General features: G+C 41.2%; 1 protein-coding gene across 1 annotated transcript in view; it reads right to left on the reverse strand.

Moving 5' to 3' along the window:
* Positions 1–771: 771 nt before the first annotated feature.
* Positions 772–14972, reverse strand: part of TNRC6A (trinucleotide repeat containing adaptor 6A) — a gene marked incomplete at its 5' end in the record, with an annotated part of 50242 nt that continues 36041 nt past the window's right edge. Inside the window, 17 exon segments of the mRNA XM_084271300.1 lie at positions 772–2769; positions 2968–3107; positions 3234–3304; positions 3920–4141; positions 4370–4477; positions 4983–5123; positions 5470–5628; positions 7075–7206; positions 10388–10598; positions 10840–10917; positions 11030–11158; positions 11390–11527; positions 12193–12335; positions 13714–13765; positions 14183–14263; positions 14451–14626; positions 14799–14963. Of these exon segments, the coding sequence (XP_084127426.1) occupies positions 2394–2769; positions 2968–3107; positions 3234–3304; positions 3920–4141; positions 4370–4477; positions 4983–5123; positions 5470–5628; positions 7075–7206; positions 10388–10598; positions 10840–10917; positions 11030–11158; positions 11390–11527; positions 12193–12335; positions 13714–13765; positions 14183–14263; positions 14451–14626; positions 14799–14963 (2522 nt within the window). The 3' untranslated portion in view covers positions 772–2393.

The following is a 14972-nucleotide window of genomic DNA, read 5'->3' on the forward strand; positions in this document are numbered from 1 at the left end:
CGCAGGTGTGATGTCAGTTCCACTCGGGGCAGAGTCCTGAACGATTATCTGCCAACGTTTTCACCACTGTTTCGGACCAGACTTCAGAAGCCAGCTTTGGCTTGGGACAGCGTATTTCATAGTAAGTAGTTACAGAGAAGTGTCTAATAACACACAATGCTGGCATCCGACAGAGTTAATGACTTACATCCGGCAATTTGAAAATAAAGTCTAACAGATTTTTGAAGTCACATCATACTATGTACATATATGGTCTGCCCTACAGCCATTTCAGAACAAGCTAAGCCACTGTGAAAAGTGAAATGCAAATTAAGCGCTGCTGCATTGTTCATCATGATTAATGTAAATGAGGTATAAATTTAAACACCAGTACGTTTTAAGCATTAAAGTTTATTTTCCAAAATGCTCTCCTTATTTGCAAGTGTCCTCTTGAGCATCTAGCTGGGCACAAATGGTGGGGTCATTTGAAAATGGGGCATTTGAAGGATACGGAGGATGAGGGCAACAGGATCCCAAAGGTGCTCGAATAGAAAAGGAAAAGGAAGCTGCGGTTTTCCTACACTTATACTCTCATCTCATAGTGGGCACGTTGAGGGAGATTTTTGCTAGAATAAAATGCAGATCTGTTGATAAAAAAATCAGTTCGCTAAAAGGAAGAAAAAAAAAATCAAACTATGGGAATACAGAGCTATCATATCATCTGGTATTTTCATCGTATAGAAAACAGCCTACAAATAAAGTCACAAAAAATAGACAGTTATATGCTGAGCAGCCAAAAACATCGTGATTTATTAATATCTGGAGAAACTTCATAATTCAAACACAACCAAACTGTACATTTTACAATCACATTCTATTTGTAAACAGTTAAAAGCCACTGACTTCTTTTGCATCTTCGGACACAAACAGTTAGAATCAAGGCAATGAAATGATGGCGATTTCTGCACTGTTAAAATCTTTTTTTTTTACCCTTGCCTAGTCTTTTAAATCATGGACTAAACAAGCATTATATAATACCTTTTGTGGCAAAAAAAAACCCAACCAAAAAAAAAGATGTAACTCGTTACTTTTGCAAGAAAGTATCTGCGAGAACTTTTTAAACATTTAAAACTTCTTTTATACAACAAACAATTCTGTAAGCCCAAGAACTTGGTTACAGTATGCATAGTTACTCAGTTCGGCTTTAAGGTACGACAGTTAAACGTTAACACAGTCACAAGAGCAGGAACAGAGCCACTCGATGGGATTACAAAAGAATCGTATAACTACAGATTATTAGCAAACCACCACCACTCACTAATAAAAAGACAGCGTCAGAAAGCGGTATGTCAAACTCCAGCTTGAAGCATTTTTTTTTTGGCAGAGAAAAAGTCTTACAGAGCAATAAGTATTATCAGTGCTAAAAGTTGAGTTTTTATTTTTTTTTTTTTTTTTTTCCTATAAGAAACTACAAGGAGTTTTTACTGGGGAACTGGTTTTCCTGAGAGCCATGCTCTTTGATTTAGGATACAGGAATAGAAAACAAAAGGACATGGCCAAACACTGTTCATTATTCCCAGAGATAGAAAGCATCTTTTTCATTCTCAATTTTTTTTTTTTGTCTTTTTAAAAATTTTTAAAATGATGGAAGAGTAAACATTTTTCTCAAAAAACAAAAAAAAATATTCTGTAAACAAGAAGGTCCCAAACAAGGGCACCCCCAAAACAAAATTGAAAGCCTATTGAAAGTGCAGGACCCCCCTGGCTTGCAGGCTGGGTTGCAAGTCACAGCTGTGGCCACAGTTTTTTAAACTGTAGAGCTAAATTCTTTAGTTTTATACATGAAAAAACTGGTGCAATACTTTCATTCATAATCCTAAAGTCAGTATCATAACTTGATCTTTAAACGCCACAATACCACAATAAGGTAGGCATACATCAAGGCATAGTAGAGAGCGCACACTGTTTGTTAAGAACATCCTTGAGTAAACATTTACACGTGAACTGCTGCCTCCCCGATATTGCCGATTAGACAGAGAGAACATCATTCAGTGCAAAGTTAAAAAAGCTCATACTCCAACATTATCAGCAAAATGCAAAAAAAAAAATAAAAGGAAAAAAAAAAAAGGAATTCAAAGAATAAACATGATGAATATACACAAATGAGCTCATTCCAAGCAGTTTTATATGGATAGCACTATCTGGAAGTGTAAATATATACTTTTTCACATTATACTATTGGCCTGCATGATTCAAGTATTCAAACTGATATGTTTTGGGCTAAAACAAAGTGGAAAATGTGCAGAAAGTAACTGTTTCCACAGGTGACCCCCTTGCTGTAGGTGAAAAGTCCAAATTAGTGCTGCTTTGTTACATCTTGAGGTCACAGTTTATTAGTTGTAAAAAGTAAAAGGTTACATGGACTCTCCACCTCCACCTAGGTGGTCAACAGAAAGGAAAGCGTTGATGGGGGATGGGCTGCTAATTCCCCTGGTGTCATTGCTGCTCGGGGTGCCCCACAGGCTCGTGGAATAGTTGGGGCTCCCCCAAAGTGAAGTGCCATGAAGGTCTCCACTGCTAGTTCCCGACAGCCCAGCACCATTCCAGTGATTTAGATCATTACGGTTTGAGAACGAATGGGAACCGTCAATGGATCCAAGTCGGTTCTGGCTGGATCCGAGAGATTGCCAGCCAGGAGACGGAGTCAGAGACTGGCCTTGTGCAAAGAAGCGACTAATCTCCTCTTCACTGGCAAACTCAGCAAGAATAGTAGTGTTCCCTAATACACACCTGCGGAAGGATGAGAAGAACACATTTTAACACTTCACCTCTGTGCTAACAAAGGCCTCCAAACACCCTGGCACAAGCCCCTTTGATGTGACGCTGGCACTGAGAAGCCTTGCATCCCTGTGCACAAGTAGTATTCCAAACCCCATAAAACATCTGCAGCTGTTTAGAATTCAGACTGAAAGAAAAACACACACTTACATGTGCAGAGATTTTTGTGCCTTCACTACCTCTTCTTTTGAACTGTAACGGACCAAAGCATTACCATGTGGGAGGTTAAGGTGGAATGTTATTAGTGGACCGTGCTGCATGCACAGCGTACGCAGGGTTGAGCCATCAATCTGGGGATGAAACCAATGCAGAGCGTGAGAACAGCCTGTACAAAGCCCTGACTCCAGGAAGGGGCAGCTGCTCGAGTCAGAGCTGCCCTTCCACCCTGCCCTGCCCGCACTGTGATCCAGCCTTACCTGAGGTGTAAGGTTTTTTAGAACAAGCCAATTTGTTATTCTCCCTGAGCTGCTCTCACCCCAGCTTGAACCTGAATGAGGAGGAGGGGAAAAAAAAAAAGCAAGGGGTCAGTACCCTGCCACACTGAACACCAATGAGAAAGCTGCTGTGGGATGCGTAAGATTCAAGGTATCTAACTCATTTTGTTTACTGTCTGAACTGCTCTCCTATGTAAGTAGCCATAGGTAGCTCCAGTGTTATCAAAAAAACACAAGTGAAGGGAAAATGCTTGTTTCAACTCTTGTTGCAAGTGCAGAACAGTCCTGGAGCGTGGCTGACGACTCCCTGTACTACCATGATCTAATTCCTCACAGCATGAGCCACTCTGTGAAGAATGTTTCATAGGCAACTGCGTTCAGCTGCACAGATGTCAAACTCAAAAAGCCCTTGGGGAGACAGTTCATATTGAGGGCAGAGAACACAAAGTTAGTGCCACCCATGTTACTGGTGATTACAATACCTAGCCCCCTCCCAATTCTGTCCAGTAGCAATGCAGTTTAGGATATATAAACCAGCTTCTGCTTTTGGCAAGACAAATGGTACAGATGTTACCTAACAGCGACAGATTATCTCACCAAGCACACAAGAGACTCCCTAGCTCGGCAGCAAAACCAAAGCCCTCCATACACAGGAAAGACATCCTTACCAGGGGTGTATCTGGCATCAGAATTTCCCCATCCTCCACCCAAACGAAGGGAATTATCCCAAGTGGACAACGGTGGTTTCTGGCCTGTCAGCCCTGGAGGTGGGCGGGACGGAGCAGTGATGCTTTTAGGTGGCAAAGGGACCTTCCACAGCTCATGAGCCAGAGAGGTGTTAGTGACTGATCCAGGAGACCATGTTGATTTGGAATCACTGTTTCTGGCTACTAAAAGACACGTAAAAGACAACCACAATCACTGTGCTGCCAGACCAGTCACCTTGCTGCAAATAAAAACTGCTCAATTAGAGCAAAATCAAAATAGCTGCTTTGAAAACCAGTGAAGTCACCACTCAGATGAGACCTCAGGATTTGCTTTTCATTAAAGCTTGGTATCCCCCCAGAGCAGGTGACAGGGAAGAAACACCAGCTGAGAGCAATATAAGCAGACATCACCTGAAGTGCTTTGTGCTGTACTGCTGAGGGAAACATTGTAGTTGGAGGCACGAATGGATGACCAGGCACTAGTTGAAGGCAGCGTGGTGTTCAAAGATGAGGATGACCCTGTAATAAAAGGCAGAAATCAGTGCATCACAAACACAATACAACTAAAAGGCACGACTCGTGGTCCAGACTCAACACGTCTGCAGCATCAGATGAGGGACTCTCCTCCATCCTCATCCTCAAATCGAAAGGCATGTGGTGGGAAGCATGCTCAACAGCAGGAAGCACCCTGCACATGCTGCCAGCAAAGCTTGTTACAGCACTGGGATGGCTAGATGGCCAAGCTCTGCCTGCCTACTTCCAACCACACCGCCTCCCTGCGCACAGGATGACATCAGAGTGCAGATCAGCAACGCTCGCTCTGCCCGCATTCTTGGAATATCTGGTGCATTGCATGAAGGAGCAGTGCTCAAGCCAAACATGAGCTTGTCAGCCCTCACATCCACAATACAGAGAGACAAACAAGGAGATGAGCAAGCAGCAAACACATCTCCAAGTAAACAGTCTCTTGTTGTGACTGAAGGAAGGGCAGTACACATTTAGGAAACGCAGCATCTGAACGTACCACTGTTCCTGTCCCTGAGGTGGTCAACTTCCCGCACAGTATTAATTGAAAGATTGTTTATGACACTGCCAGGAGTGACGTAAGGGTCAGTTTCAGGGTCGATGTTTGGATAACCTTTCCATGGCTCACCAGGACGAAACTCTAGGAACAGAGATTCAGAAAAGCAGCTCATTTCGATTTATTTTAACAGGAAACAGTTGTTTAACAACACATTTCTTACCCAAAAACCTTCTAAAGCATTTAATTTACTTAATTCAGTCTCATTTTAACTTTTCTGGTCCTGTCTCAGCAGGGCAAAGCCTCAAAGAGGGAAGATACATTTCTCTTTCACAAAAAACCACTCGAATCTGATCTCTACAAACACACCCTTAATATCCTTTTCTGCAGGCTGCTTCCCTATCCCCTCCACACACAGTGACCAAGGCACCCAAGGAAACACAGCTGAATCCCAAGAACCACACAAAGAGCAAGCATTGGTGTTGTGTACCTGGTGGCCAGTTAACACTGCTAGAGCCATTAGGCGATTTGGCACGGGGCCAGCCATCCCCAATAGATCCAGGAGGACTGGCTGGTGAATTACTGCTGTTCATAAAGTCATATGGAACAAATGGAGACTCTTCCAGCCTAAAACCACTTGAAATAGCACCTAATTAAAAAAAAAACAAAGAGTCAGTAAATATTTTACACAGCCAATGTTTATATTTTATATACATAGATAAACATGCCCCTGGAACCCATTCATGAAGTATACAGCAGCACACTGCTCTCTTATAATGTCAAGTTATGCAGGAAGTCATAGAGGATATATAATCCAAAATGAAATGTCTCTGAATAATTCAGGAGAAAACCATTAAGACTCAGGAGAAAATGGTTAAGAACAATCTCCCATGAAATCACCTCATTAAAGCAGTATACTTATTAAACTGAAGCAAAATATTAATTCAAGAGGGTAAGAGCATTCTGTTACCCCATGTAGCAAATACATCCTGTGATAGGAGGCTCTTGAAAGAAAGAGCAGCACCCTCTAAGTTCTACTTATATTCCTGAAAGGGGAAGAAATGAAAAGTCCCTGGCAGGAACAAAAGCAGTGTACACAATCTATGTGACCCTGTAAGAAGTTTAGAAGCTACTACACAGCAAAGCCAGGGATATTCTACAGTTTTGAGGGAATTCCTTTTACTAGTGATTCAATGGAATACAGAGTTCAAATAATCAAATTCCTAATACTCTTCAGAAAGCATTACCTACAGCTAAAGTAACACCAACACTTTGAATTCTGTCATCTCTAAGAGCCAGGTAAGCTCACAAGTGCAGTACCGGGACATCTCCACTAGATGCTTAAGGCAGCAAGTCATTTCACAGTAGTAAAACAGCTGACAAATCTAAAAATAGCCAAACAATCTGAAGACTGAAGAGTAACAGGAGACTGGAGACGTAACTATCTTTAGACACAGAACCTTTGTGCTACAGACTCAAATTTTAACTGGATGAGATTTCAAGCAACTGAAACAGTTGAAATATCACATGAATCCTGATTACTGGAAGGAAATACGAAGCAACTGAGTCTATCTCCTCTAAAACTAGGTACAGCAATGGTCCCAGGCTATCCCTTCTAAGCTCTCCCATTTTTAGAATGCAGAAGTACACATTCATAACCAAAACCTGTAACTAAAAATGTCAGACACGACCAGAATGTGTGCACAGAGTTCAATCCCCATAAATCACCTTAAGGCCAGTGGGTAAGGGGAGAAAAGCTTTTGTTGTAAAAATATATGGAGCATTCTGATCCAGATTAAGGTAAAGCTAGTAGCAATGGTCAAACTTAAAGAAAAGTCTGGTTAAAAAGGAATTCTTCATGGTATTTCTACTAAGTCTCATCACAGGATCATTTCTCTAAGTAAAACCTCTCAAGGCTCTAGGCTCTGCTGTACAGGACAAACAGTGAGTTAGGCACAGACAACACAAGACAAATTCTGCCAGCTACAAGCAACAGGTAGTAACAACTACAGGCCTGCACACAGCAACCCTGCATTTTATACAGGGAAGTCTGATGTGTAACACCAAATGTTACTTAGTGACATGATTACCATACCATGTTTGCTGGAGTTTTGATCTAACGATGTGTTCACAGAAATGCTGTCTACTGTAGTCCATTTCCTCAAGCGAGATTGTGGCTCTTTAATACTGCTCATATCCATGTTTACATTCAAGTTTGAGTTCATTCCTAAAAACACATACAGCTTATGAAACACAGTCCAAGTGCTTTTCTTCTGCTAATTACTGCTACTGCCCTAAGAAACACGTAAGAGCGTATTACTATGGTTATTTCATGCTTCCAAGTGTCTGTTTTTGAGAAACATTCTAGCATTTAATACAGTGAACTTACAGACAGATGCTAAGCTAAGCACTGCAAGGCACTCTGAGGTTCTCTGCTGATGCCTTCATGCAGGAATGTCAGTGGAAGAAGCCATTGAGGAAGTTAAAAGAAACTAAAACATAAACACCTAAAAAACCTGTGGCATTTGTAACCCCACCTGGCACCCACACAACTACCATTCTCACCTGCCCAAAGCAGCAGCACTGTGCCTTCCAGGAGCTACACTCAGTTATAAAAGACACTTTTCTCATCAGAAGGGTGTGTCTGCTCCTATCCCCATGCAGCAGAAACTCTGCACTGGTATCCACAGGTACCACCTCACTCCTATCCCTACTCAGGCTGTCCCACAGGACACCTCACTGGCTTCTGAACCACACTAGCACAGAGGGAATACCTGGCCTGGAACTGCACAAGTGAGACTACTCCCCTCCTCCATCTACCCAGTTCACACTGGACTGACACCTCAGCAAGAGAAAAAAAATCAAAACTTGTCTGTTTGTGTCTTAAGCCTTGTCTGTATTTCAAATGTTTATCTGCCAGAGAATAAACCACAACACCAACCCAAATCAATCCAAGTATCTGTGAGAACCAGCTACTCTGGGCTCAACAATGGGCTCATGCTTTTGGATTTGGCACCCCTGCTCTCCTTAATTCCCAACCCTACCTGGTTACCTTTCCAGCCCTTTTGTTTCTGAAAACAAACCACTACAACATTTTAACTTGGGGCCAGAGACATACTGGGAAATTCTCAACTCTCTACTGGAAACTAGTGCTTAGTTTTGTTCCTAAGTCCATATTCACTGTGACATAGAAGCTGCCTTGGGTTTGGTTGGCTGGTTGGGTTTTCTGTTTGTTTTTCTTAAAGACACAAACAGATGTTGATGCCAGCAAAGCAGCCCTTTGAAAAGCCTCAAAGCCTTGTAACAGGACAGACAAGTCAACAGCTGAAACAGAAGAGTATAATCAATCCAGTTTGACACCCCTCCCTCCAGCATTTTGCTGTTGTTAAAGCAGTGACCTGTGCACAGCAATAACCTTTCTTCTAACTCTGAAGAAGCTTACAGAAGGCAGACCTCTAGAAGAGGTGTTAGAAAGATCAGAAGCTGGCAAACAGGCACATCTAGCTGGTAAAGTTAATGCCAGCCCCTTGGCAGGCACAGGGGTATGTCCACAGCTCTGTATTCGAAACCTGTGGACTGAGGGATGAACACCACAGTCCCTGGGCATAATCTACAATTTAAACAGTCTTCCCTGGAGGAGGTTTTCATATTCAACTGTGGAATCATTGTATATCATTCAGCTATACTCACTATTTGGTAAAAAAGGTATTTTATTATTAGAAATACTAAATTCTGTAAATGAATCAGGATGTGACTACAGCACTGGTCAACTGGAGAGAACACCCCTCACCCACCCCCAATCTCTGCTTTTGATGAAGAAATACCTAGTGAATCTCACAAAACTCTGTTCCCCAGAACATAAACAGGAGATCCCTGCTTTCTTTGCTAGGGTGTCCTGATGCTAATATTAGAACATGGAGAAAACATACCTGCAAGACTTTCCAGAAGACAACTTGGCAAGTTCAGCTCCTTCCCACATGCCTACGCTACGGTACTTTCTGCACTTGGAGGATGCTACCAATACTCCTCTCAACCCAATTTTGAAGGGTGATGAAATTCCAGCCACCTACTATTTCTACCCTTAAGCTTTTACTTGTGGACTGAGTGTGTTTCCACTCGCTTGTCTCACTGTACAGTACTCCTCCACAGGGATCCCAAAGCAACATCTTACATATACTGCAGGTTCCTGAAACGTGGCAACGATTAAGGTGAAAGTAGCTACTTAACAGCACACAATGATTCAACCCAAGAAATGAAACAGAAAGGAACCTAACATAGGCAGGATGCAATTACTCAGCACAAAGCTTGGCAAGGAAGTTAAATATTCTTTTCATTAAACCTAGCATCTTGTCTCTACTAGCTACACAAACTTTATGTTTGTGCCTTGCCCTGTGAATGGAAGCAGTAGTTAGGTCTTGATGCCAATCAGCAGCAATTTTTAAGCAGCAGCCTGGACTTAAAGACTGGCCACAAGCAGAATTCCTGTGTGCCACATGCAGCGCAACAGCCTGGCCTGCACCGACCCACTGGCTCTGCAACACTCCCCCTAAAAGCACAGGGATTTCAGCAGCAGTCTCTTTTAAACTCTTCTACAGGGGGCAATGCGAATGCAAAGGGAATCAGCCCAACAGAAATGGTCAGATTAGAATAATGTAGAAGAAAAGCAAACTGAAGAGGAGGAAAAAAATAGGGATAAGGAAGGAGAGGTAAATGGTATATGGTTGTAGTAAGTATAAGATAGCATTAAAAAGGGACCTAAAGTAAGGAGAAAATATACAAGCCTGGAATTTCTGAAGTAGAAATTGGACAGAAGCCTGGAAATGTAGGGAGAAAGAAACAGGAGACGTTTGTATTTATAAACGTTCAGACATTTTGCCTGAGAGACAACCATTCTTTAAAAATGCAGAACTAAAAGCTTTCTTTCCTGAACAAGGCCACTAAAAGGGAAATTAACATTTTGGTCTACCTATGTAATTCCTGATTCATTGAAAAATTTTTTAGACTCCAAAGAAATGAGATCATATCAATGGATTCTTTGTATGGACTCTGCTTCTACAAGTGCTTTAGCCCCAGGAATCACAACTGCAGAAGGACTTTGTGTCATCCCTGGGACCCAGAGGATAAAAAAGAAGTAAAAGGAGACAGATATTCTTTAAGAAGGTAAAGCATTTGGCACTGAAATGCAACAGTTACTTCTGGAAATGAGTGTACTTGTGAAGAAGAAAAAAAAAAAGTTCTTTGGTGAACAAAGGTAAGTGGATAAGCCCCACAAAGAATGACTCCTTCCATTACAAGTGCTAGGGGGATCACAATCCCTACTGTTTTCAGAGGAGGCAGGCAAGGTGAAAAGACAGACTGTGTGTCACAAACATTAACTGACTGCACGAAACCAGCACGGAGAAACCCACCTATAGGGAAGCTGCTGAATGCATTTATTGGTGATGGCCCTTTCTGTAGCTCAGGAGTAGCATGGGGTATGACATTCTCAAGGAAAGATTTCATGGTGGGCTGATGGAGTGACTGCTGTTGAGAGGGTGGAGTCTGCTGCTTCATTAACAGGTTTGGATCAAGCTGACGGGACTGTTGCATCATCTGTTGCTGCATACTAAGAGATCGACCCTTAAAAAGACAGAGCAGTTACAGTATAAATAGGCAAAGGCTTTTCCACTTGTGAAGACAACGAAACACATCTTTGTGTTCCGCGCATCTCAGCACAGCAAAACCCCAGCACCAAGCCAAGTCCAACTCCCAATTCCCTCTCGCACACTTTAAATACGATCTACACCAAGAACCGCAGCTCAGGATGAAGAACAGTTTTTAAAGATAGTTTGAGAAGTTAGTAATAAACATATTTATTTACCTGCTGCTCCTGCTGTTGACGACCACCAGAAGGCATGCTTCTTTGATTCTGCGCTTTTTGCTGCTGAGCCAACAACCGCTAGGAGACAGTGTTTGGTGGTGGTTTTTTTTAAGAACAGTTCATAAGGGGACATAAGTCTCTACTTAGACTTTCAAACAGAACACAGAGCAAACTAGCTTTGTTAGCTTACCTGTAACTGGGAGATCTGAGAAAGCTGGTTTAACTGGGACAGTTGATTCAACATGGCTACCTGTTGTGGGCCAAAAAGTGGGCTCAGGCCACCGTTGTTTGGTGCATACTTCAGTAATGATACTGGAACCTGCAAGATGGAGTGGTATGAAGGAGGACTGACAGTCATGTGCAATTAGTTTCACCAGATGTAGAATATTATAACCTCTGGTTAACGGTTACCTAGTTTCTGGAACACTGATCAAGCTTGAATAGGTTTTCAAATATTTACAAACTATTAGCAGCACCAATAAGCAAAACACACTGTCCTGAAGCAGCACTTTGGTAGTTTATACATAGAACATTCTATGTACTCAATTACCTGAGGGGATAGTAATGGAGGAGGCACTTGAGCACGTGGATTAGGCTGAGATGAATTAAGAGGTTGTGCTGGAGGCTGCTGCATGCTCCTGGGCTGTGCTGCTATATTACCAACACCAAACATACTGGGATTGCCATTCTAGGGAAAGGACAGACAGTTAGTGACAATAAACCTCTTCCACTGCTTCTCCCACCCCACACATTTGAATTAGAAATTAAACACACAGCAATCATACATGTATCTAGGATGTTATATCAAAAAGTATTAAATGCTGTCAAGTAACATGCCAAGGATATGCACACAGCCTTACCTGTCTAACAGAATTCAAGTTTTGCATACCCAGCCCTGCTAGGGAGCCAAGGGCTTGGTTAGGTAGTGCATTATTTGAAGGGGGAAGCTTCATGTTTTGATTGGACATAAACTGCATGTTTTGGGACTCGTCTGCTACAATGCCATCCTGATTGGACAGACAAACCGATGCGCAACAACCAGCCAGCAAGCAAGCAGAAGGGAGAAACCATTGCCAGGAACAGAAGGGAAGAGTCACATGACAGTCCAGCACCAGCAGGAAATAGGCAGAAAACAAAAGAGATCAGGTTAGTCATTTGCACTACAAATGGGCTACAGAAAGTATTATATATCAGTAAGTTAAAAAAGAACAAAGCATGTATCTTATGGATTAACAAGAAAGCCCTACTTCTCCTCTCCACTAAATGCAGAAAGCTAAGGAGCACACAGGTAACTACTTGAGAGTGCAGAGTCAACAAAGTTCAGAAGTGTCCACCAGCGGGACACTGACTGACCTTATCAAAGTAAGGACCGCGATCCATGGAAGACTCTTTGGAAATCTGAGGACGAGAACCAGGGCCTTTTCCGACCACACGATTGTAATCTCCAACGCTGAGGCCATGCTTATCCATCTCCATCCGCTTGTCCTGCAATAACCCTACGGGAAGGGGAGAGATGTGGCTGCAACACTGAACGATGATTACTTCACCTTCCGGATGCACTCAAACCCAGTTTATGCTTAAGAAGGGCTGAACAGATACTGCTCAAGCTCAATAGTAATAGAAGAAAACACCATTTTAGCTTTCAGCTCTCTGGGATTAACCAGAAAGGGAAAGGAAACGCTATGGATTGGTGGCTACAGACAACTTAAAACTTGGAATCAGCAAAGCTTCAACAGATTTTGCTAGGCTTCCAAAAAATGTAATTCTCAGGTTTCTCTTAAAAGCAAGAAAGTATAACTGTTTAAACCTGAGTTTCCAGTTGTTAATGGCACTTTTTCTTTTTTTAGTAGTAGTAAGCCTTGGCTTTGAAGTGGTATCTTTATCACACCATAAGGGATTTAAGGGTCTCTAAAATATACGTAAATATACAGGCATTTCTGTAATATTTCAGAGGATATTTCATTTGATTTGGTTAAGAAAACAACTATTTAGCCACAAGCCCCCAAAACCAAACCCACAAATTTAAAGCATTTGTGTTTATTAAAAGCAATTTAAGTTATCTTATTATTAATTCCACTAGGCAAGCTAAAACATCAAAATATAAACAGCAGTGAAGGAGTTCATTTAGCACTTCACTGCGTGCAGTGCAAGAGAATGAGTTTCCAATTGTGTCCAAGCAGGTGTTTTAAATTCAAATTTAAAAAAATAAATGAGGCTTGCCATTAATATTTAAAACTAAAATTCAAAGAACATTTTCTTTACACAACAGACTGAGCCCGAAAGTGAAAATACCCAATTTTAAACTAGAAAAGCTACAATGCTACAATTATTTTTAATTAAATATTCTATCATTACATTGTTATTAACATGTTAAATAATTATACTATTTTTTATTTGCTAGAGGAATCGTGACAGTCAAAGGAGTCAAATAAAACAAAGAGTAATTTTACTCACAGGTTTAAACATTTATAAAGTAATTGCTCAGTATTAATTTAGTTCTTGGAATTGAAAATGTGTGCCCAAGAATGAACCACAATGAGTAAGTTTGGTATTCAGAACATTCCTGTTTCTATTTCTGGAAGGTATCTAGACACACACTACAAGCAACAAACCCACCACACCTCAAACACACTCTTTCATGTCAGCTTCACATACATAAACTGTGCTGGATTTATGGACCAGGTGATTCGGGTGTGTAGCATTACTTTCATCACCTCCACAAGGGTATTCCTTTTCTTTAGGAAAGCATATATAAATGCATATAGCTGTAACTATATGTATTATGTGATTTTTTTAAAAGTTATTTATAGAAGGATATAAACCAAAAGAGCAACTGGAAAGGAAAGCAACAAAGCCCAGCTAGGTTCTCCTTACCTCCAGACATGTCCATCTTATTGCTCTGTATGGTTTCTTCTGGTGATTCTCTCTGAAGTAATAAAATGAATCATAATTATTTAATAACAATACTTTTAAAAGCTAAACCAAAGATATTCATATATACTATTTCAATTCAAACCTGCAAGAAAAAAAAAGATCAATACATATCAGATGCTATTTTAAAGCATCTTCTCCTTTTATTTGTTACCCAATTGAAAACCTTCACCAAAATACATTAAGTAAAGCAACTGGCTGAATACCAGAAACACTTTTAACACTTTTCATCAATAAATAGGTCTTTCTGTAATGAGGATGCAAAGAAAAGGGAAGAATGACATAGAGGAGACAAACAGAAGTAAAAAGGAAAACGCTGTGAAAAGGAACGTTGGGTAATTAAGCATTTTCATCCCTGTGCATCACAATTAGCACTCAAAAGAAGGCAGTAAAGGTAGAGGTAAATACTTACTGAAAAACTGAGATTTGTAAATTGCTTAATGAATGGATTGATCCATGTTTCATCTTGCTTATTTCCACCTTTCATTATTCCCTTAAAAACACAAAGGAATTCCTGTGATACTCTGAAGATGTTTACCACCTACTGCCTCAATTACATCATAAAATGCTATGAATGGAGATGAAAGCTTAATGGTTCTCCACTCAAGGCAGCAATCTGCTCTGACTTAGCTTTCAGAAATGACAACAGTGCACAACTCTTGACTCAACCTCATCATTACCTTTGTGGGCATTTTTTTCATATATGGTGGCCAATTTAAAGATGGGTTAGCTTCTTGTGAAGAACTGCTGTTCCACATTCCAATCTCTACATCCTCCTCTTCCTCCCAGCTGGTCTGACGACTGCCTGTCAATGGCATATCATCTCCACACCAACTATCTTGCATAGATTTAGGCCCTGGTTGTGAAAATAAAACAAACCCCAGCACATTAACATTTCAGAAATCAATACAGAAATTAGCTTTCTGTTTACTTTGAGATAAAAAAGCCCTAAACAATGTAAAGCTTCTATGGAGGTAGTTCACTGTCCTCAAACACCCTTATTCAGAGATGATGCAGAAAGCACTCACCAGGTTTATTTGAAGCCTGTTGACCAAGAGAAGCGCTTCCCCAGCCAGAGGTGCCTGCTGCATCGCTGATGGGTTCTCCCCAGCTAGTACCAGTATCCATGGGTTTACCCCACGCTGAAGTTCCATTATCTACAGTAGTGGCTGGAGTAGGCGGCTCTCCCCAACCTTTTTAGA

Source organism: Gallinula chloropus, assembly GCF_964237585.1.
Source record: "Gallinula chloropus genome assembly, chromosome: 15".
NCBI classification, from domain to species: Eukaryota; Metazoa; Chordata; class Aves; order Gruiformes; family Rallidae; genus Gallinula; species Gallinula chloropus.